At 40.4% G+C, this 23,300-nt stretch overlaps 1 protein-coding gene across 1 annotated transcript in view; it reads left to right on the top strand.

Moving 5' to 3' along the window:
- Atp10b (ATPase phospholipid transporting 10B (putative)) overlaps positions 1–23,300 on the top strand; it is a 100,397-nt gene that overhangs the window by 17,379 nt on the left and 59,718 nt on the right. The window contains exons 3-5 of the mRNA XM_028777718.1: positions 1,382–1,586; positions 17,566–17,651; positions 22,436–22,542. Of these exons, the coding sequence (XP_028633551.1) occupies positions 1,382–1,586; positions 17,566–17,651; positions 22,436–22,542 (398 nt within the window). The remainder of the gene's footprint in view (positions 1–1,381; positions 1,587–17,565; positions 17,652–22,435; positions 22,543–23,300) is intronic.

Raw genomic sequence — 23,300 nt, 5'->3', positions numbered from 1 at the left:
ATTGAAAGAGGAACATTAGAGATACAGTCATAGAAGAGCCCACACCTCTAGGACAGATCTTGAAACTGCATGATGCGAGGAATAATTAAGGATATCTTGGACATTAGATGTGGCTTGGTATGGCTGAAAGACTTTATAGGACCCTAAGATATATTTTTCAAATAGGTATTTTTTAAAGTAGAAAATAAGAGCTTCTGGATTACTTAGGAGAGCAAAATTTGTTAAATAGTTGGCTGGGTGCAACAAAGACTTTCTGGTAAAGAGATCTCTGTGTAAATGCAATGTGCTGTTGGGAAGGAGGGAACCTAAGAGCTAACGCTGTTACACTAACTGGAAGGGGCTAGCAGTGAGAACTGTAAGCTTTGACATCAAGCTGGATACAAGCTCAGGTTATACAGCCCTGGTTTTATAAGACTTGAGGAAAGGAAGTTTTGATCCTCCATCTCTTTATGAAATTCATATAATGTCTGCACCAATGAATTGTCATAGAAGCGAGCAAATGTCACCAGTACTCAGTGTGTTGTGCATGTGCAGCTGGCAAGTTTCGTTGTTACTGCTATTATCTAAGTTAGATAGATTACAGAGAGGTAAGTATATCATTTCCTTCCCGTTCCTCAGTCCTCTGATTTCCAGTTATGGTGGATCCCATGCTATCAAAGTCCCTGCTAACTTCTTGCTAATGTTCTAAATGTGTCTAGAGGTTTCCATTTTACCAGTGTTCCAAACATTCTTAATGATCAATATCTTCACTTTTACTGCCTCTCTGCTCCCAATAATTGAGAACAGTCCTTTCTCCGTCTCTGGCCTTTGTACCTTTGCTTTTTTCTGTGATAACTAGCCATGCAATATAATGCCACAGTTAACTTCCCCTTAAAATACACTTCCGCCCAGGAAAGAAAGACTCAGCCCAATACCTGGTCAACACTTGGGAATTGCTTAAACTTCTAAATAACCAAAGGAATAGATCTTTTATGAGTGGGATTTTATAAACTATGACCAAAAGTAACTTAGAAGAGGAAGAATTTTATTTGGCTTACATGTCCAGGATACAGGCTATTATGGCAGTGACATCAAGGCCAAGAGCAGAGAAAAAATTAATTCCTAGATGCATGATTGCTTGATCACTCACTCTTTAGTTGGTGCTCAGTCAGCCTCCCCTACTTTTATACCACTGAGGACCACCCCCCTCAACCTGTGAAGAATGTCATTCACATTGGGCTGGGTCATTCAATAATCAAAACATGCCCACAGGCCAACCTGATCTATCCATTTCCTCTACAGAGCCCCTTCCCTAGTGTGTTTTCGATTGTCTCAAGTTGACATCTAAAGTAAGCCACTGTACTTAAAGCTTACTGAGATACCTGTCTTTCTTGCACCTCAGAAAAGAACAAAACTACATGCAGAAGCGCTGGCAAGATGTGCGTGTGGGGGATTTTGTCCAGATGCGGTGCAATGAGATTGTCCCAGCCGACATCCTCCTTCTCTTCTCCTCAGACCCCAGTGGGGTCTGCCATCTGGAAACTGCCAACCTGGATGGAGAGACCAACCTCAAGCAGAGATGTGTTGTGAAGGGCTTCTCACAGCAGGTAAGTGCTTTCTATATAACCTTCCATGGTGAGATCAGAGACAAGAAGCAAGCTTATCTCTTGGAATGCTGAATCTACACTGGCAGGAAGAAGGGAAAGGCAGCAGATGCCTCTTTAGAAATTCAGTCCTCCCAGCAACCTTCCGGGTAGCTAGCATGCCCATATCACAGATGAAGAAACTGAGGCTAAAAAGAAGGTCTGTACCCTGCTGAAAGACTGAGTTCATAAGTGATGACTAACTGTCCTCCTGGAAAATTTACCTTGTATTGAAAACCAAGTCCTACAACTGCTCAGCTGAGAATGCAACCAACCCTCTCCTCTGTTCTCAGCTGACCCTGCTCATTCTGCCCAGCTCAGATCTCAGCACGAATCTTTGATATTCCTTTGGCTCTTCCTTAACTACAGCAAAGTAGTAGTTGTTATTCCCCATTCCTCCTGCCGTGTGTGTGTGTGTGTGTGTGTGTGTGTGTGTGTGTGTGTTCCAATATGAGTTCATATGGGTCCCTGTTTGCACAAATATCTGCATTTGATATCAGGTGTGTCCTCAGAAGCCATCCACCTTTTTACTGAAACAGGGTCTTGTGGATGTGAAGCTTGCTGTGTAGACTATGCTGTCTAGCAAGCTCCAGGAACCCACCTGACTCTGGCTCTCCGGCACTGGGATTACAAGCACATATTATGCTGATGTTTTTTTTTAAAGTGGGTTTTGAGAATCAAACTCGACTCCTCATGCTTTGACAAGCACTTAACCACCTGAGCTGTATCCCAGTTCCCACTTTTCCCTTTGTGAACCTACTTCATTGACAGCCCTGATCCTCGCCTAGGCCACCCATTGTTGACACCTTTGTTGATTCTTCACACTTAACCAGCCATGCTGGATAGTAGAGGAAACACAGAGAGTTTGGTGGTGACTGGCTCAGACTCTAGGTTTTGACAAAACTGGACTTAACTAAGTTCTGACAAGGATGAGCGTCGTTTTACAGAAGTTATTACTCTCTTATACTTTGGTTCCTTTGTCATGAAAAAAAAAGGCAAAAATAAGACCTTTCTCTTAGAGTGACTCCTAAAACTAAATGGTATAGACCTGATTGCTTACCTAGGACAGAACACTGAAAGAGACTGGTAGGTAGTTGCTATTAATAGCAATGATTTTTTCATAAACAGTTTGTGTTGGCTAATTGGATGTGATATTCTGGTTTTCAATTACAATTCTCCTTATATAGCTTGATTTCCGACCTCTCTCTACTTATGGGAAAAAAATAATTCTTTCATTTTTTTTTATTATTCTGCTAGATTTTAGCTATGGAGGAATTAAATGAGTCAGGGGATTTGGGAGAAAGAAAGCAAATACTCCACTCCTCCAAGAGTCTCGTGAGCTGTAGTTCTGTGGTCTGTATCATTTCTCAAGACGAAACAGTGTATTCTGACTCAGCTTGCCTGCTCCACTGTACCTGATGGGCATGTCTCAAGGGCTTTCTATGTGATTGACAGCCATCATAAGTCTGGTCCCTCCTCTCCACTTGTAGGCAGGAATGCTAATAGATACCCCATAGCTTTACGGTAGAATGAATGGAAATAAGGCTGTAAGAACAAAATAGGAGCTTGTTGCCTGCTGCAGACACAGTGGTCTCTGTGGCCATCAGAACAAGAACACACCTGCACCATACCATTACGTCACTCACTAAGCTCTTGGTCTCCAAGCCCCACTGATCTGGCTGCTTGGCCTCTGAGTGTTACTTTCCTTGGCTTCTTCCCCCACCCACCCACCCCCCACACACACACACACTCACTGAGTCACTTTAGTGTTTATAAAGAGGAAGACAAAATCTGGTGTACGGTCACAAAGTCCTTCAAGGCAGGCAGGAACAATCTAGATCTGGACTTGGGGCCCTGTGACCTACTTCCTTGATGAGAAACCTTATTAACTGATAAAGTTTACACATTACACACACCCACTCTGTGTGCACAGGTGAATCGGACACCTTAGTGTGGGGACAGGCAAGGATCTCTTAGACTTGGTATTTGTTTCTGTCCCTTTTCTTTAAGTACAGCAAATAATAAAGCTCTGTCTGCATAGATATCCCTGTTTTAACCCCTCTGACTTCAGCCTCATCTAGTTTTGAATCTCATTTCCTCTCTCATTTCAAAGCTATTGAATTTCAGCCATTGATTTTTCTTCTTTTGCCTGAGCTCTGGTCTGTTTCTTGTATATCAATCAGATACTTTGGGGATTCCACTGAAGGGAAGCTAGGTGAAAGAATCCTCACACTCCAGCAGCATAACCATTCGATCTACTAAACATTTCAAATTCTCACCCTGAGTTCTCATGAGAGAACTTGGCATTTCTTAAAAATGTAAACTCATATGTGAAAAACAAGATTTATTGAGTTGGCTTCCAGAGTTCTTTGTCCTTATCCTGATTTTCCTTTTTTTCAAGAGTGTCTGTGATTCACTAATGACAATAACAAGCTTGAGCCCATGCTAAGAGCTTTGTAGGATTTGTGGGATCCACAGCAGCCCAACAAATGGACAGCATCAGCGTCCTCACTTTACAAATGCAGAAACTAGAGCATAGAGAAGTCATGTCTCTCGCCCACAGTCACTGAGGCTGTAGAGTTTGAACCAGAATTCAAAACCATGTTTGTTCTTAAAGTCTATGGTAGCTCACCTTCCTGGCTCTTTGGCTGTTACCTTGCATTTACAGAGAGGTGCATACAGGAAGGCACTTATTTATCATTTACAGATTCTTTTCAGAATTAAGTAGCAGCTTGCCAGAAGAACAAAAGCATCAGGATTAAAGGCTTAAATCCGAGCCAGGCAGTGGTGGTGCATGCCTTTAATCCCAGTACTTGGGAGGCAGAGGCAGGCAGATTTCTGAGTTTAAGGCCAGCTTGGTCTACAGAGTGAGTTCCAGGACAGCCAGGGCTACACAGAGAAACCCTGCCTCAGGAAAAAAAAAGGCTTAAAGGCTTAAATCACAGCCTACTCTCTGGACAGGGGGTGTCTTGGCTGCTCCTGGCTCTCCTGTTTCTCCCTATTGTCTTTAATGTCTAAGGTTTCTGGATATGCACAGAATTCAGTATTAGCTAGTGCTGTACCACAGACTTTTCCCAGATGAGAGTTGCAAGGAAGGGAGAACACTACAAAGAAAAATGAGATCAAAAGATAATAGTAAGCATGTTTTAAATTCTGTATCCCGTAGGACTTCTCTGATTCCTTAATAAGCCCTAAGGAGGCAAAGGAACATATAGCTTCCTAAATATTTTAGCACAGAAATTTTTTATTCCAAGGAACAGATCCCAGAACTGCCATAGGAAGGACAGGATCACTACCTAGAGACTTGCTGCAGATACATAGTGAACACTCAGAATGTACCATCACTGTCCCTGGGAAGCTTTCACAAATATCCATACCCTCTCTCATGCCACAGTGAAACAATGCCCTGAGCAGGCATACCTTGAAAATGTTCCCCCACATTTTCTTGATATAAACTCACTGACAACTTCTTGAAATCTGAAACAAAGGAAAGGCACCATTCTGGTGGAAAAAAAAATAAGAACAAAACAACAACAACTCCCCCCAAAAAACAAACAAAAACATCACCATAGGAAGAACAAACTGTAAATTGGCATCCATCCGTCTTCCTCTTACTGCATGGCCACCCTTCTGAACACATTATCCTTTGGGTCCATCCAGCCACCATGTGAGGAGGGCATTGCTACCCTCTTCTGAGAGATGAAAATTCTGGGGAACAGTAAAGGCATATCTCACTATGGTCTCAGAAGATTTGAACACCTCCTAATATGATTTCTGTAGAAACTTAAGTCTTGAATAATGAGTTTCAATGGTTTTTTGTTAACTTGTTTCTCTCTAAATTTCTATTGTCTTTGAGACCCTCACTCTTCTCAAAGGATTTTTATTAACCTCAGACATTGCTAGAAGTCTTCACAAACCATATTGTCATTATCCAGAAATGGTGAGAAATTGAAGGTGGCTTCCTTGGACAAGCATTTCCCAAGGCAGAATAAACCCAACACAGTCCCTACCTCTTGAAAATTATGGTTGATAGTCAAGTCAAACTAATAAGCTAGAATCCCCAGACACTATCCTCTTGAAGGGTTCAATGTACAATATATTAAGATCCCTGGGAGCATTTTTAAAACAAGTACTTATTTACATTCCTATAAAACTTTAGGGAAGGGGACATTTTTCTAGATTTGATATAGACATGATCATGACAGGTGAAAGTGACCATTCTCCTGGCTCAAGTAGTTTCTTCTTTCTACAAGTGGAATTCAAGTACAATTATAAATATCAGTAGCCACTGATAAGTGTCTACTTTCTAGGACACTTTGGGGACCAGAATTGTTGTTCAAATCCTTTTCCTAGAACTAAAATTAGACCAAAGTCATTACTTTTTCAGCTGCAATCTTTCTTTGGAGGAGTCATTTTTTAATTCACAAAATCATTGACCTGTTTTTAAATAATGAGTCCCATATCACATTGCCAGGGGAACAAACAGTCCAACCTTACTACTATACTAAGTTCTGCCCAGCATCCAAAAGGACTTGCCCAGAGAGTTAATTTATTTACTTTTCTTATTTGTGACATTCTGAATCTTGACGCCTCTAGAAAGAAATACCTGTGCCTTTTATTTTAATAAATACAAAACTCACTAAAGTAAAAGAATCAGAAATGAATTCTCCAAGTCAATACTCTAGATCAAGCATGTTCTTGGTTGTCTGGCATCTAAATTATTGAAACTTAAGTCTACCAAAGCATGTATCCAATGATTTTCCCATACCAAGAATGTGCTAGGCTAATCCCAAAAGTTACCTGGCCATTTCAGCATCATCTAAGAGCGACTCAGCAATGGGGAATCGCAGCGATTTTAACAAGACTCCCCAGTGGTTCACATGAATATTGAACTTGAAAGGCACTGTCCTAGGGCACCACTGATTAATAATTACATTTTCAACTCTTTATTGAATATCTCTTTTAACTAGTATAGCTTCCACTCCACCAATAGTTACTGCTTGAAAGCATTTTTGTTCAGTTAGAAACAGTCAGTTATTCTCTACCGTAGAACTACTGATTTTACCATTTTCAGAAACGTGAACACTTGCCTACAAAGGAATTATGGTGGTCCAGAAAGGACAAAAGAACAACCAACTCAAAACCTCACTCAGCATGGTTGCCAGCCCTCTCAACCTTGCCTGCCCTGAGAATCATGAAAAATTTGCCTCCCTAGTAGAAATGGAATCTGGTAATGGATTCTGCCAATGACGGGTTGTTCAAAATTTCTATCAAGAATATTTAGTGCAATTAGTTTATCACTCTCGAATAGTGGTTACATTTTGTGGGTCATTTAATATATGATCTATTTAATAATATATAATTCTATATGACATCAGTGGGTAACTTAAATTAAGCTTGTACTGTCTACAATGGATATTTTGTCCTGTCATTTCTCATAAAAGCCTATGCAGTAAGCACTTCTATGGTGCCCATTAGAAGTGAAACAATAACAGCTCTATTACCTTGCTCTGGTGGACTAAACTTGCATTAAACTCAGGAAGGTTTTCACTTCTGACTTTTACTGTAGAAATTTTCAAGTATACATAAAATCTAGAGAATAACTTGATATATGTTCATGTACCCATTGACCAATTTAAACAAGCAACACATACATAATTAAGTCTGCTCATCTCTTTCCCCTTCTTCTTTGGCTCTGAAAGGTATTCTTAAAATCAACATTTTAGCATTTCCCCTGAAAATATCTAGCATGTATCTCTCAATGATAAGTTCTTCAAGTACACCATTATCATGCCTGTAAAACAACAATATTTCTTTGATATTAACTTTTAAGCTAGTGGTCTTCACTGATTTCCCAGTGTGTTTGTTTGAATCAGGCCAAATACTGAGATTAATATCTTGTATTTCTTTCACCTTAGCATTTCTTACTTATCTCTTTTCTTCCTTTGCATAGTTGGTATCAAATTGCTTAATAAACCAATTTGTTTATTGTACAAAATTCCCATAACCTTGATTTTTCTGATTTTATTGTGTCTCTGTGGTATCATTTAACATGTTCCCCTTTCTAGTATAATTCTATATTTGTAATTGAATCCAGCACATGAATCACTCTTCAGTGGTCTCTTGCTCTCTCTCCCTCTCTTCCTCTGTGTTTGTGTGAGTGTGTATGTGTATGTATAAACAGATGGTTCATAGGAAACATCGTGTGTCAGTTACTTTTCTGTTGCTATGTTAAAATAGTGAGCAAAAGCAACTTAAGGAAGAATTTTATTTTGACTTACAGTTTGAGATAGAGTCCATCATGGCAAGGAGGCATGGCTTGGGACAAAAGCAAGAAACTTGTTGATCACATTTCATCCGCACACAGGAAGCAGAGGTAAAACAGGAAGTGGTTCAAGGCTATGAACCTTCAAAGCCGTCCCCCAGTTATATACTTCCTGTAGCAAGGCTGTATCTCTTAATGGTTCTATAACCTCCCAAACAGCCAGCTGAGAACCAAGTGTTTCAACACACAAATATATGGTGAATATTTCTTATTCAAACCACCATACATAGTGTATGAACATCTCATGTAAGATGTATTTTCTGCCCTGATGGTAGACATTGGTGATGATTGGTTAGATCTATAAATTCAATGGAGTTTTCAAAGTGACTATATTCTAATTTAATTTCTTTCATGGAGCATTTGGTTTTGCTGAGATGCCTTCTGTCCAGGAAATGCAGAAGATATGATCATTTTCATTCATTTATTGGTTTTCAAAAGAACCTTTCTCCAGTTTCTCCCAAATATATCTAATGAATTTAAGTTTTTCTGCTTTAGTGTTAATGAAAACTCAAAGATTTAAACAGAAATGAGAAATGATATATTTCAAATCTGTGCAGTTGCTGTCTTTACTGATTATCCTCTTTAACGAATGATAAGTTCTTCAAAAGAAGTGTCATGGGTGTCACCTGATTTGACTTCACTAGTCTCTGGTAGATCAGATTCCTCTCCATATAAACTTGTATTCAATGAGGACGACCAGTGCATGTTGAAGGTGCTCATTGCTTTCTGCGATCATTATTCCCATGTGTTCAAGTAGAAAAAACTTAAATTCAGGACTCAAAAATTTTAACTGGACCTCACTCACACACTACATGTAAATCTTCCTGCTCCTTCAGACAAAGTCCTTACTGCGTGTTGACCAGTCCCCTTCACTAGCTGTCACAGAAACTTCCTCTTCTAGAAAAACAAGATGTTGGGAACATTTTAGAAATTAAAAAAAAAAAAACAATTTGAGAGATGCTGAATTTTAGTAAAGCTTAGCTAGTTAATAGTGTGTTTAGTCTGAATTAAAACTCAATTTTTAAATACTTGACTGTTTTCTCCAATGTTAAATTAATTCTCTGTCCTTTTATTTGTCATTTCTATTTCTTAATTGATTATAACCTTCCTGTACATGAAAATACCCAAGTTGTATGCATTTTAATTACTTGCAGCAATAATGATAATTTAGTGAGAGAACAACCCAATGAGAACCAATTATTTTTACCTTTGACTTATATTTTATGAATCTCTGGTCTCTTAGTAGACTACCTCCTATAGTTTTTTTTTCCTGAGGTACAGGCACACAAATACACACATGCACACTGAAACAAATATGTATGCATATACAAACAAACACATGTATCCAGATGTACATGTACATATATACACAGAAAGAGAGATAGTTAAACACAAAGACACAACAGGCATGTGTACATAAAAATACACACAAATACTTGTAGACAGATAACTATTCATGTGACCATATAGATACATATAGATCCACGCACACAGACACAATTGTATTTGTCCATACAGACACACAATCACAGCATCAACATTGGTTGCCCTCTTTTCAGTGTTAGCATTATTTACACACAGCTACGTAAGACCCACACATTCAAGACCCACTCTACCAGGTTATGTGAAAGATGTAATCACACTAAAATATTAATAAGTGATAGCATAAAGATTTCAGATTTTCTCCATTCCATCATCTCCATAACTTAAGAAAACATATTTAGATTTAAATGTTGGCCTACACAACCTTAACCAGAAAGAAAAATTGTGTGTATTTAAACTCAATATGGAAAATATTTCTTGTCTCAAATGATAACCATACCTATCTAACATGTGGATTAGTCAAAAATCTTAGTTGCAGGATGGCTCAGGCAAGTGAATGTGCATGGCCATCCTTGAGGACATAAATTCAATCTCCAGGACCCATGTCAAAACTACAACAGTGATGTGAGCCTGTAATCCCAGTATCAGTGAGGTAGAGACAGGAAGATTCGTCCCTCAGCATGCTTGATCATCCAGTCTAACAAACTCAATAAACTCTAGGTTTAATAAAAGACCCTGACCCAAAACGTTTTGTGGAAAGAAATGAAAGAAGACAGCTGTATCAACCCCTGCCCCGTACAAACAAAAACACACATTTGCATACAAATACACACACACACACACACAGACACACATACACACACATAAAAAAATACCTTGGTTGCATACGACAAAATACTGACTAAAAATACCTTGCCCAAAATGAAAATTGTTAGAAAAATACAAGGTGAGTGGGCCTTAGGCTTTGTGGTACCAGGAGGTCAGAATCCATCAGGATAAGTTTCTTCCCATCTTTAACCTCAGATCCCATTCCTAGAGAGGAATAATCAGTCTTCTTGAAATCTATGTCAGGAAAGCATCCCAGGAAAATAGACCCACATACCCATTCCTGGACCAATCAACTATGGCCAGAATGGCAGGGTTCTCTGAATTGCATCCTCTACCTGAAAGTCACAAGAAGTACTGATCGGTGGAGAAAAAGGTTTCTGGCAGCAAAGCAATGGATAGCCATCACATCCATTACAGACCCAGACTGTAAAATCCTAAATTACATATAACCATGGCTGTCTACCATATTGGTGAAGGTCTGGATGTCCTCTGCCTCTCTCCTGTAGCCTGCTCCCCCAATGCTAGTCTTTCTTCCCCAAAACCTGCTTCCTGTCTTAGCATCTCTGCCTTCCCAATATTGTGTATAGAGTAGCAGGTTCTTACTCTTCTCTGGGCTTCTGTAGATGTTGCTACTTCTCATTCTTCTTCACCACTGTCTTCTAATTAATCAATTCACTTTCTCATCCAATGCTGTAAAATGTCTAACCATTACCAAATGCCTGGCTTGGATTTTCATTGCCATTATTTATAGGAAGAGGTGACACATTATGATTGTATCTTCTGTGAACAGCTCAATATAGCTTCTCAAGTTGAAATTTATGCTCTGCTTTTTACGAGCTCCTTGCCAAAAATATTGGGTTTTCCCATTGTTTCCTTGTGTTTTTGTTATCTCTAACAAGACAGTTTTATACAGAGAAGGTTTGTCTTTGCAGGGAATACTCCCGTAAGACATCACTGACCCTCTGATGGCTGCTTTCCAGAATTTATGCCTCATGTCACTTATTTATTTGTTCACTGAGTATAGATGAAAGGCCTTCTCTGTGAAGTAATGCAATAATATATTCCTGGGGTTGAAGAGTAAATAAACACAGGGCAGGAGATAGACTAAACCTATGAGTTCTAATCAGAAATTAATGACTGAATAACACAGTCCTTGGTAAACAACTCTACTAATAATTCCTTTTGGAAATGATCCGGGGACAAAATCATTCTTTTTCCAATATTTTGTTGGAGTGTCAAACCCAGACATTATTAGAAAAATGTCACAGCAAGACCTTAAGATTTATTAGCCTTGAATAAAAACACAGAACATACATCTACTTGGTTAAAGGAAACTCAATCTGCAAGGAATCATTAGGGTACCATTCAAATGGCCTTCCAGCCCAAGCCATGCTCTTGTAGGTCAATGGCTATGGCAGGAAGATTGTCCAGGGTGACTCGGAATGTAGACTAGCCTCTCCTCCAGACACAGAGGGAAGGAATTACTCATCATTCCCAATGATTATCTTGAAAATGACAATCACCAACCAGGAACTAGAAAGGTTTTCAAGTGCCAGTAACTGTCAGTAGTTTCAGATAGTATTCTCAGAAATTAGAGCTTATTTCATCTGCCTTCCAGGAAGGAAACCGTCATTTAGCTCAGCAGATGAAGTATGCCAAACATTTGCTTTCCCAGTTTAGATACCCTAGTAAAGAACTTTTTTTTTCTTTGAAAGAATGAGTACAGAGAAATTAAAAATTCCCCAATTCTACAGCATTTCTCTACAGTGCTTCTTTAGTTGGCATGGTGTTCTGCCAGCCTCATAACCCCTTTTTGATGTGGTCCATTGATCGGATTAGGAGAGGTGTCCCTGCCCATGCTTTATTGGGCTAATCCAGGTCCAGGAATCTTCATGGTAGCCCCTTCACCTGAGCACCTGTGAATAGCTCAATATAGCTTCTCGAGTTGAAATTTATACTCTGCTTTTTATGACCTCCTTGCCAAAAACATTGGGTTTTTGGAGAAATGGACTCAGCAGTAAGCAAGTGTAGTGATAACTGATTCCACTCTTCTTTTTAACAGGCATCCTTGGCTCATAGTAAAATCTACTTGAATACATGTATTCTGTGTTAGTGGAAAGCCTGGCTGTTTCCTTTCCTTCATTGAGTACAGAATTTCTTGAATGACAGAGGGGTTTCAAAACCATCTGAAACATGAATCCTGTACTCTAAGAACATACACAGTGTGTCACTGTTACTTTATAGCTGTGCTTCTCAATCTTCCTAATGCTGCAACCCTTTAACACCTTTCCTCATGTTTTGGTGACTGCCCCAACCATAAAAGTAGTTTTGTTGCTACTTCATAACTGTAATTTTGCTGCTGTTATGAATCATGTAACATCTGATGTAAACATCTGATATGGAGGAATTCTAATATGAATGATCCCCTGATCATTCAACCTGCAAAGGGGTCATAACCCACAGGTTGAGAACCACTATTTTATAGCTTCAAGACCTTGTGTGACTCCAAAACATGTAGTAATGCTTTCACTGTTCATTAGCAAAGAAAATACAGATTTAGCAAAACTACTGTGAAATTGGTGACCTTTTGTGGAAATTAGTCATTTACCAATCTTGACTAAAAGCAGGAGTCTCTAAACTAAAGGGTGTGGATATAGGAAGTTTAGGAGGGCCACATTGGTGAGACTGAGGTAAGATGAGAGGCAGAGAGAAAATAAACAGGGCAGAGAGGATTATTAAACACATGTATGAAGTGGTCATAGAACAAATGTAAACACTTAAAATATAAATGATTTGGAGCAAGAATAATTAAAAATAAAATTCTCACAAAATTTGAAAATTAATGCTACATGTATGTATGAGTCCTGGTTTCATCCTACAGATAGCACTGGGGTTCATTAAGGGAGACCTGGGGACACTACCATCTATCAAGGAACAAACACAGAAGCAGTTGGAGATTTGACAACTTAACAAGACGTTATAAGTACGTGTGAGTGGTTGGATACTAAGAATTGTCTAAGTTTAAAGAACAGACTATTACAGTGTGTGGTGAAGAGATAGGGCCTTAGGCAATAAAACCCCTTGGGCTGACATCTGAAAATGAACGTTTTGAAAGGATAGCAAATACAGAAAATTTAGGAATAAATCAACACTCAGTTTCCTCTCCAATAAAAAAGAGACTAATTTGTTCTGAATACTTGGTGAAATTAGTAAGATCAAAGACAGTGAAGTGTAAAAACAAAGAGCGTCATTCTGTGAATCAGAATTTAAAACCACCCAAAAGAAAGTGTGCCATGTGGCCATGGAATTGAGTGGCCACTACAGTGATTTGTGTTCTTTTCTTCACGAGTAACAGAATTCTGTAAGACTGGTCCTCAATAATTGAAACATAAGAGAATTGTTATAAGAATGTGGTAGGAGAAGGAAGGGAAGGCAGAGGATATAGTAAGGCTCAGAGGTCAAAATGAAAGCTTGAAGGTTTGGCCTTAAAAACCACAACTAGGAACCCAGGATGACAGTGAAGGATTGGAAACAGTAGTAAGTTAACGAACAGTCTTGTGTGATTTTCCTTCCTGGAGACATTGCACTCAGCTCACAGTCCCATAGTGGGACAGCATAAGAGGCAGGCCATCTTGGCTTACATCAAGATGTGAGCAGGGGGATAAAGGGGCTTCGGGAGCTTGTTTTGCAAAGAACGTGGAAGAGGAGATAAGTAAACACAGAGCAGGGGTCCACTAAAATTTCAAAAAATGAAGCATGGACTTGTTAACCAGTTTTATTGAATGACTTGATAATCCATCATAAAAATAACATGACTATAAATAAACTTAGAAAAGTAAAACAAGAAGACCATGCAAGGACCTGTTATAGCTGTTACAATATGCTCCAGCCCGATTGCTTTAGATTGCATTTCCTGGTGGCCTTGACAGTGGCCAGCTTGCTGTATCTGAGACAAGGGTCAGCAAAGAGTAAGACAACACAACCTGGGAAGTTACGACACCCTGACTTTTGACCCACTTTGTTTTGCTTTCAGAGGTACCACAAAGACACACCTGAGCGAGACTTGGAACTGGGCGTTGTTTAGCACTCCAGTAATTGTTTTGTGTCAAGACCCACTTCCTCCTCTCTGAGTCTCTTCCCCTTTCCCCGAGATTCATGTCCTGATATTCAATAAACACTCAAAATCATGAATGAGAAAAGTATGAATGCATGAGATCTCAACTTTGAGGACAGTTTTTATGAGTCAGCTGTCCTAATTTGCATTCATTGTCCTAATTTGCTGCCATAGTCAAGACATGACCAAAAGCAGTTTAGGTCGAAAAAGAGTTTATTTCATCTTACAGCTTATTCATCATAAAGGGAAGCAAGGGCAAGAACTCAAGGCAGGAATTGAAGGAGAGAACATGGAGGTGTTCTGTGCTTTGGTTGGAGTCAGTGGGACTCTCACCAAAGAGCAGCAGCTTAAGGGGGGAAAACAACAATTCAAACCGAGTAACTTGCTTAGATTAGCTTTATCCATGAAATAGAATAATCTAGAGGTTGAAGAGATGAGACCCACCCCACCTGGGAAGAGAATCAAAGTTGCTGAGCCTGGTTGATGTTAGATGGCCTGGTAATTACATACATCCTTTGGCAGTTACAAAAGCTTCCCTGGAGGAACCACATCTTGTCCTTACAGGCAAGTAGGCCCACATGGTCATGTCTAGAGAACACAGTGCTGGGGGTTTGAGAGACAGCTTGGTGGTTAAAAGAGCATGTATTGCTCTTGCAGAAGACCCAAGTTTGGTTCCCATAACCACAGCAGAAGGATCACAGCTGTCTGTGACTCCGGCTCAAGGGGACACAACGCCCATTTTTGCACCCTAAGGGTACCTGCACTCACGTGTACATACCACATGCACATACTTTAAAGGTAGTACTAAACATTTGCAAAAGCAATGCTCGTGTCTTCTGCATCCGTTTTAGAAAGTACAGGAAGGAACCACGGAGACAGGTAGCAAGAGACGCAAAACCAGCCCTCCATAAGATGAAGACAAGGGAACCATGGGCAGTACTTGGAAAGAAGGAACCAGAGAAAAGACACAGCAGAAGGTTTGCTCTGAGCAAGCACAGGGCAAGAGAGTCAACCTTCACCATGACCATGGCCAGAACCCCACAGGGTGTGATTCAGTGGGCAACAGGGACTCAGGGATGCTGCAGGATTATTAGCTGCCACTCCTTTCTGAAACCCAGCAATGAGCTGAGTGGCATGGGTCAGAACCAAAGCACATGGCTTAATCAAGAGCGCAAAAGCAGCTGACAAATTACAGCATGATTTGTCATCATCTCAGGACTTACTGTTTGTCCCTGAAAGAATCAATACCTGGAGGAACAAGAGTCATATTTTTAGAAACTCCTGGATGAGCAATTTATTTGAAGTGAGTAGAGAGTTTATTTACGTTGGCACCCCCATGGGTATAATGGACAGTATATTTACACTAAAACAGAAAATGCTATCATTTCTTCTAATCAAATTGCCTCCTTTGAACAGCTGTAGCTTACAACCCTGAGTGATAAATTTACTTGCTCGTATGCTAAGAATATTACCCAGGAACCGTGCCCTCTATGGTCTACAGCACTGCTGCCTTCTGTTTGGATAGAATGATATGCATTGCAGAATTCTTCCATGTAGATTCTATCTTCCGAGGCACCAATGAGACAGGCAGGGTTGGTGATATCAGCTTCATTCTATAGGTGAAGAAACCAAGGCTCAAGTGTTAAATACTTTGCTGAGCACTAGAGTTGGAAAGCAATATCTCATCATCTCTAGCTGATTTTACTCCTACTATACTATGTCTGAAAGAACTTCAAGAAGAAAGAGTTTCTATAATCAAAACAAATGATACTCAATCAGAAAAGACCAAAAAGAAATAGGGTATATCTTTGCAATAGGTTTTTTTCAGGAGTTCATAAAAATATTTAAATTGACATTCAAAATGTTCACGGCAGGCTGGGAAAGCAGGCTCAGTAAATAACATGCTTGCTAAGGGTACATGAGGACCTAGCTTGGAATACCAGCACCTATGCAAAAAGTTGGGCATCGCAGTGTCTGCCTATAATCTCAGTGCTAGGGAGAGTGGGCTAGGAAGAGTTAGAACATGTGGGCCAGCCGTGACTAGTCTCATCAGTGATTCAGTAAGACACACCATCTCAGAATAAAATAAGTAAGGTATAGAACATTAAGGAAGGCATGAGATATTGACTTCTAACCTACACACATACAGACATACATATACATCACATGTACACAGATTGTTTGAAGGAATATTCTAGATACAGGACCATGAGCTCATTTTTGAAATACAAAAATATATATGAATATGCATACATGCATATGTATGTGGCTAATTCTAAGCCCTGGAAATGTATTATACATACAGCATGTATAATACAGCAGTATTTAGTTAGTGTGTCCTTTACTCCTTCTTTTATTGCTGTTGGTATTAAGACAATGGCTTGCTATGTAGTCAGCTTGGCGCTGAACTTGTGACTCTTCTGCCTCAGTGTTCTGAGAGGGGAAATTACCGCCATAACCATGAAAAGCCCTTCCTTTCCCCCATATATTTCTGGGTCATCCAGTAGGGTAGTCACTAGCCACATGTAAATACTCAAGTTTAGCTTAAATTCAATTACATTTGAAAAAAAAAAACCATCTAGCTCAAACCAGCATACTTTCGTGCTCAGTAGCCACAGTGGTGGCTTCCATATTGGATGAAGCAGACTTAGATTGTCCATCATTGGACAGCCCTAGACTACACACAAACCCAGAGATGTCAGAGAAATATCAGTACCACCATATTGCTTTTGTTTTTATTTTTTATTTTTTATTTTTTGACAGTGTCATATACTTATACCATGAATATTAATCATATCTACTCACGACTACTTCTCTCCAAGTCCTGCCTAGTATCCTCGACCCAGTCTCCCTCCCAACTTCATATCTTTATTTACTGTTATTAATAACCCCTGAATCTGATTAGTGCTGCCCACCTGTGCATGGCCTGCTCCATGGGAGGGAGGGATTTTAAGCCTGCTATTGTAAACCTTGTCCAAAGCCTAGGACTATGGCAATCATTGGCACTAGATAGGAATCTACAGTTATTTTAGCTGAATGTCCGTGCTGTGGATGCTCAGGGAATGTCATAGAAGAGGGAGGGAGTAAGACTACATGAGCCTGTGAGCAGGAGGAGAGCTGTGCAATGCTGACTTCTGCTGCACCCACCTACCTTTAATCTATACCCAACTCCTTGTTCATATTGATTTTCCTCTCCTTAATGAGGAAGTAACTTTAACCTGACATGCTTCAAACATCATGGTGTGGCAAAGCACAGTGATCACATTTGTGATGCCCATAGCAGCAATTAGCTTTCCCTGGGAGTCTACAAAGACGAGATCCCTTTGATGCAACTGCCTTCTTCTCTTTCCCAGGAGGTGCAGTTCCAGCCAGAGCACTTCCACAGTACCATCGTATGTGAGAAGCCGAACAATCATCTCAGCAAGTTTAAGGGTTATATGTAAGTATACAGGGCCCCTGGGCTGCTAGTAAAAATCTCCTCTGCTGTGGGAGACTGTATTTCTTTGAAATGACCAGATAGTTAAGGGTCCAAATCCTGAGGTTACAGATGTTCTAGTTTTACAGTCTTGGGCTTGTGTTGGACTTCTCCCAACAATAAATGGTGTGATCTGGATCAATTTATTTACCTACGTGTTCCTTGGTTGCCATCTTTGCAGAGTGAAATTTATGATACCTATATAGCAGGACTTCTCTTCCCTAAGAACCAAATTGTGTATCATATACAGAGCTCAGGTTAACAAAACTGGGCCCCCAAAAAATGCCACGTTAATCATAAATGTTTGTGTTAGAATTGTTGTTATTCTTCAGCTTTGATTCAGTCTCAGAATTTTACTGTAATTCTGGCCCACATCAAACAGCTGATCTGTTAGCTATAAGTAAATACAGTAAGAGTCAAGAGCATGGGTAGAAGTAAATGTCTAGCCTTGTCCAATGCCATGGGATTTCTCTGAATACCATCTTACGTGGTCCCACCAAGGATGTAGGGACCATTATCTCCATGTTTCAGATGGGGAATCGTATGCTCCAGACTTCTGAATTCACCCAATATTTTACAGCATGTAGCAAACATCCCCAAATTGATGTGTTTTTAATTGCCCTGCTTCCCACAGCTCAGCTGTGCTGTGCCTACTCCTTACCAATAGGGTTCCAGTCTACTGAGATGTTTCTTTCCCAGACTCATGCTCAGCCCATGTATGGTATCGTGAGGAGGAATGTGAGAGAGGGGAAAAAAAGAATACATATAGTACCCTTGAAGCTATTCACCATTCAAATACACAGTAAGGGTGGATGGGAGATTGTGAGAGAAAGATGGGAGCTGGGGAAGAGTTCTTTGTATGCATCTATCAGGGAAGAAGCTGTTCATTGTCTCTTCTGGAAAACACAATACCCCTTATGCCTGAATTGCTGGATTTGGTTGCTCCAAGTCACCTATATCTTGAACCAATCTCTGTATTCTCCTAGAGATCAGCTTCATGGCCTGGTTTTCACTCATGGCTCTTTCTCCATCAAACTTATGCTACTACAGATGTCCTGTCTCATGTCAACACAGCCTCAGGCCTGCCTACCCACACAGACTTCAGACAGCACTGCCCAACACCACTCATCTCAGGGCCCCTTTGTTCTGGCTGCTGCTCCTAGAGAACTGTCTTTCCCCTACCTCGGGGCCTTGAAAAGAAACCTTGAAGTTTAACTAGCTAGCCCATGATCAATCCAAACATTATAAGCGATTCTACCATCTTGGCCTACATCCTCACTTATGTCAGACAAGTAGACAACATTTAGGCCCAGCACCCACAAACCAAATGTGTAATAATTCTGTATACTAGAAGCCTTTATGATCTCCTTAAGTTAGGAATTTCTGTGTATTATCCCCTGTTATTATGTTAGCTAGATGAACAGCTCCTTCTTTTTTTTTTTTAATTGAGTATTTTATTTACATTTCAGATGTTATCCCCTTTCCCCATTCTCCCCACTCAGTAACTCCCATCCCATCCCCCCTCCTCCTGCTTCTATGAGGATGTGCCCCTACCTACCATCCCCCCACTCCCACCTCCCCACCCTCCAATCCCCCCCCCCAATGGGTGTCCAGCCTTCACAGGACCAAGGATCTCCTTTCCCACCTATGCCGACAATGCCATCCTCTCCTACATATACAGCTGGAGGAGCCATGAGCCCCTCCCTATGTGCTCCCAAGCTGGTGGTTTAGATCCTGGGAGCTCTGGTTGGTTGGTATTATTGCTCTCCTCATGGGGACACAAACCCTTTCAGCTCCTTCAGTCTTCTCTCTAACTTCTCCATTGGGAACCCCTTGATCAGTTCAATGGTTAGCTGTGAGCATCTGCCCCTGTATACATCAGGCTCTGGCAGACCTCTAAGGAGACAGCTATATCAGGTTCCTGTCAGCATGCACACTGAACAGCTTCTTATGGTCTACTTGAAGATAATGAGCTTGAGATTTTAAATGCAATCATCTGGGCTGGGGTGGGAGTAGTTCAATTAATAGAGTCTTTATCTAGCATATACAAGGTCCTGAGTTCAATCCCCATAGCCATATAAATTGGAGATAGTGACAAGTACATGTAATTCCAGCACTTAGACAGTGGAGGTAGAAGGATCAAAAGTACAATATCATCCTCAGCTACATAACAAGTTTCAGGCCAGTCTTGGCTATATGAGACCTTGTCTCAATAAATAATTGATTACTTAAGTAAATGAATCTCTGTAGGACCACAATTCTCAGACTAAGACAATATCCTTCTCCTTAATCAGGAGTCTTTGACAGTGTCTGAAGGCAGTATTGGTTGTCATGATGGAGAACTATGCCACTAGGCTTTCAGAGACAGAGGTCAGGGTGCCACCCAATACCCTACAATATATTAGACAATCCCACAACAAAGAAATGGCCTGCCCAAGTGTTAATGCGAAGACATAAATGCTACATGTTGACCATGAACATCTCTGTTCAAAGAGTGCTCAATGGAAGAACAGCCATGAGACGGCTAAACTTTTTTTCCCATCTATTCAAAAATGGGTACTGTGAGAGAGAGAGAAGCTGGCTGACCCTGTGCTATTACTTCAGGCTGCTATAGAGTACAAGCTGCAAACAGTCTATTACCTGCAATCCAGAATCCCAAGATGTCAGTATTTTAAGTGTTTGGCCTTGAAAAAAATCTCAGCCCCTGTAAGCTTTCACTTTTATAAAGTGACCCTGCTAACCTTCCAGAGCCATGCAAAGTCATGTAAGTGAATATAGTTTATTATCAGAATAAGGAATTATTAACATTTAAAAAGTTATTGAAGCTGAACACGGTGGCACATGCCTGTAATCTTAGTTGGTGTGAGGTTAAGGAAAGACGATCATAATTCAAAGCCAATTTGAGCTATATAATAAAGCTATATCAAAAAAGACATGCTTTATCAATTATACATCTGACAGAGGATCAGTCAACCCTCATCAGAGAAGTTTCTTCTTGTAGAAGATGGTAATTAACACAAAGACCTATAACTAGACTATGTCTTTATCAAACCTCAAGGCTCAGGAGTCTATGTGGAAGAAAGGGCAGAAAGATTTTAAGAGGCAGGAGCAGGGATAGCTCCAAAGAAAAAGCATCTTCCAGATAGAATGAACCTGATACACATATGGATTCATGGAGATGGTGACAGCATGCACAAGACCAACAACAAGTTCGAAAATCCCAGCACAGAGAGGCGAAAGTGGACTCAATGTCCCACCCCCAAACAGGAAGCTGTTTGTAATTGAGACCCACTGGGAGTTTTCTTCAGCTGAGTGACACTGAGCAAATCAACTACACTTCAGGGCAGGCCCTATGCTCAGGAGTAGTTAGCCAAGACAAAATGGAGTCCATGTTTTTTAGTGTTCTTTTCATTTTCATATTTTGTTTTATGTATTTGGTAGATTGTGTCTTCTTTAGTTGGTATTTGTTTTGATTTTTGTTTTTGTTTTGTTTTGCTGTGTTTCTTCAAAAGAGATAAAGAACATAAAGTTACATGGAGAGGGCAGTGGAGAGACTTTGGAAGCAGTTTGGGAAGAAAAAAGAATTTAATCAAAATATACTGTATGAAAAAGATTTAAGCCAACAAATGAAAGACAATCATTTGATCATTCAATGGGCATATGTTTCATATGAGCTTGGCATGAAAGAGCAAGCTATTTTAGAATCAAAGACACAGTCTGCCACTTATGAGAGCTATGAACTTGCCTCTACTTTTCTTTCTCTAAAGTGGATATGATAGCATGACCTGCCTTATAAACCACCTTCAGCTTAATTAACATAGAGAAAAAAAATCACAGCTGCACTTAGAATAATGAAGTGTTAATAAATCTCAGGGAGAAGTGATTCAGTGTTAAGATTGCTGCTCTCCTGGCCTCTCAGCAGCTCTAGAATGTTACCCTTAAAACTGCTGAAATCCCAGGGAAAAGGAATCAGATTAGAATGCCATGCTGAAGGCCATAAATGGATGGAATCATTATGCCTCAAAACTTTCTAACCTGAAGTAGAAAGCTGAAATACTTTGCAAGGTTGGAGGGAGAAAGGTGCTTTGCTTCCTCTTTAAGAATCTGCCTATTGTAGTTAGATAAAGGGTCAATGTGCCCTCCTAGGAGGCCTGTGTACTTTCTGAGGAACTGAGTAATGAAAGGAATATATAGCAAGAGAGACCCAGTGGCGGAGGGAGCTCAGATGTGAGAGGGTTGTAACCTACCTCCTCTTGCTTTATTTTACTCCCTACATCTGTGCTATGATACAAAGGGCAAGAAGATCTGGTATCTTCTATGGACCAGGATGTTCACCTAGTGTGGTTCCAGTCCCCAGCAGCTAGACTTAGTGGATTGGGGTGGTGAACACAGTCAAAGGGAGACACCCCACCGGACCTTGAAGGTCCAGAAGCCCGTTCCTTGCATTTTATTCCTGCAACCAATTTGAGGGTAAGAATTAAAATCTGGGATTTTTCTTGGCACATCTCTGACTTTAATGTGAGTAAATTAAGGGACAATTTCCTCTTATGGTCCAACATCACCTAGCCTCTCAGGAGCAATGATGAGATTCACCTGGACACAGAGTTGGGATTCCCAAAAGCAGCAGTAGTTCCTGAAAGGGTAGATGAATTGCTTTCACTCACAGCTTCTAGTTCCATTATCCTGACCAGAACCCACATAAGGAGACCAGCAGAAAACAAGCCCTGACTTTCTCTCTTCGTTCCCAGGGAGCATCCTGATCAGACCAGGACTGGCTTTGGCAGCGAGAGTCTTCTGCTCCGAGGCTGTACCATCCGAAACACTGAGGTGGCAGCTGGCATTGTCATCTATGCAGGTCATTTTCTCTATACAGTTTCTTTTCCACAACCTGTCTCCCTTCTCCAGCCTCTCTAAATTCATCTTCAGACAATGGCAGCTCACAGGAGTTCCTAGGGGCAGAGTCATGCGACTTTTCATTTCTCAGCTAAGCTCACAGAGGCTGGTGGGAGCTCACTCACTCAGTCCACAGGAGACAAAATGAGATACGAGTCAATATCATGTATCCCACCAGATAAGAAAATGGACTCAGTTTATCACCCTAATGGTGGCTTGGGGACATAAGCATGGGCAGGACTTCATAATAACCCCACAAATGGATAGCTTCTCCTTTCATGTCTCAGTTTTCCTACTTGTATGAGAAGAAGAGCATTTATATCTTCTTTATAGACTCCCGAGAATCAAATGGCCTATCCCATGCAAGTCACCTAGTGCTGTATCTAGTGATGGGAAGGCTTGCTGAACTCCAGTTACTGGTGAGGTTTTTTTTTTTCAGTTATGACTTTAATGTTTTCTTTATTTACTGTTTGGTTCTGGATGTGGAGACACTTTCATCACTATACATTACTATACAACAACTGAAGCAGGATAAATTTAAAGAAAAGAGATTTACTTTAGCTCACAGTGTGAGGAGATATAAGGGCCTGACACAGGTATTGATTGGCTCAGCTCTGGTTAGGACCTGTGTCATATCATGATGAGGCAATCCCTTTGTCAGAGAGAGAGAGAGAGAGAGAGAGAGAGAGAGAGAGAGAGAGAGAGAGAGAGAGAGAGAGA

This window comes from Grammomys surdaster, unplaced genomic scaffold (genome assembly GCF_004785775.1).
Source record: "Grammomys surdaster isolate TR1022 unplaced genomic scaffold, NIH_TR_1.0 313, whole genome shotgun sequence".
Taxonomy (NCBI): Eukaryota; Metazoa; Chordata; class Mammalia; order Rodentia; family Muridae; genus Grammomys; species Grammomys surdaster.
This window is presented reverse-complemented; position numbering and strand designations above follow the sequence as displayed.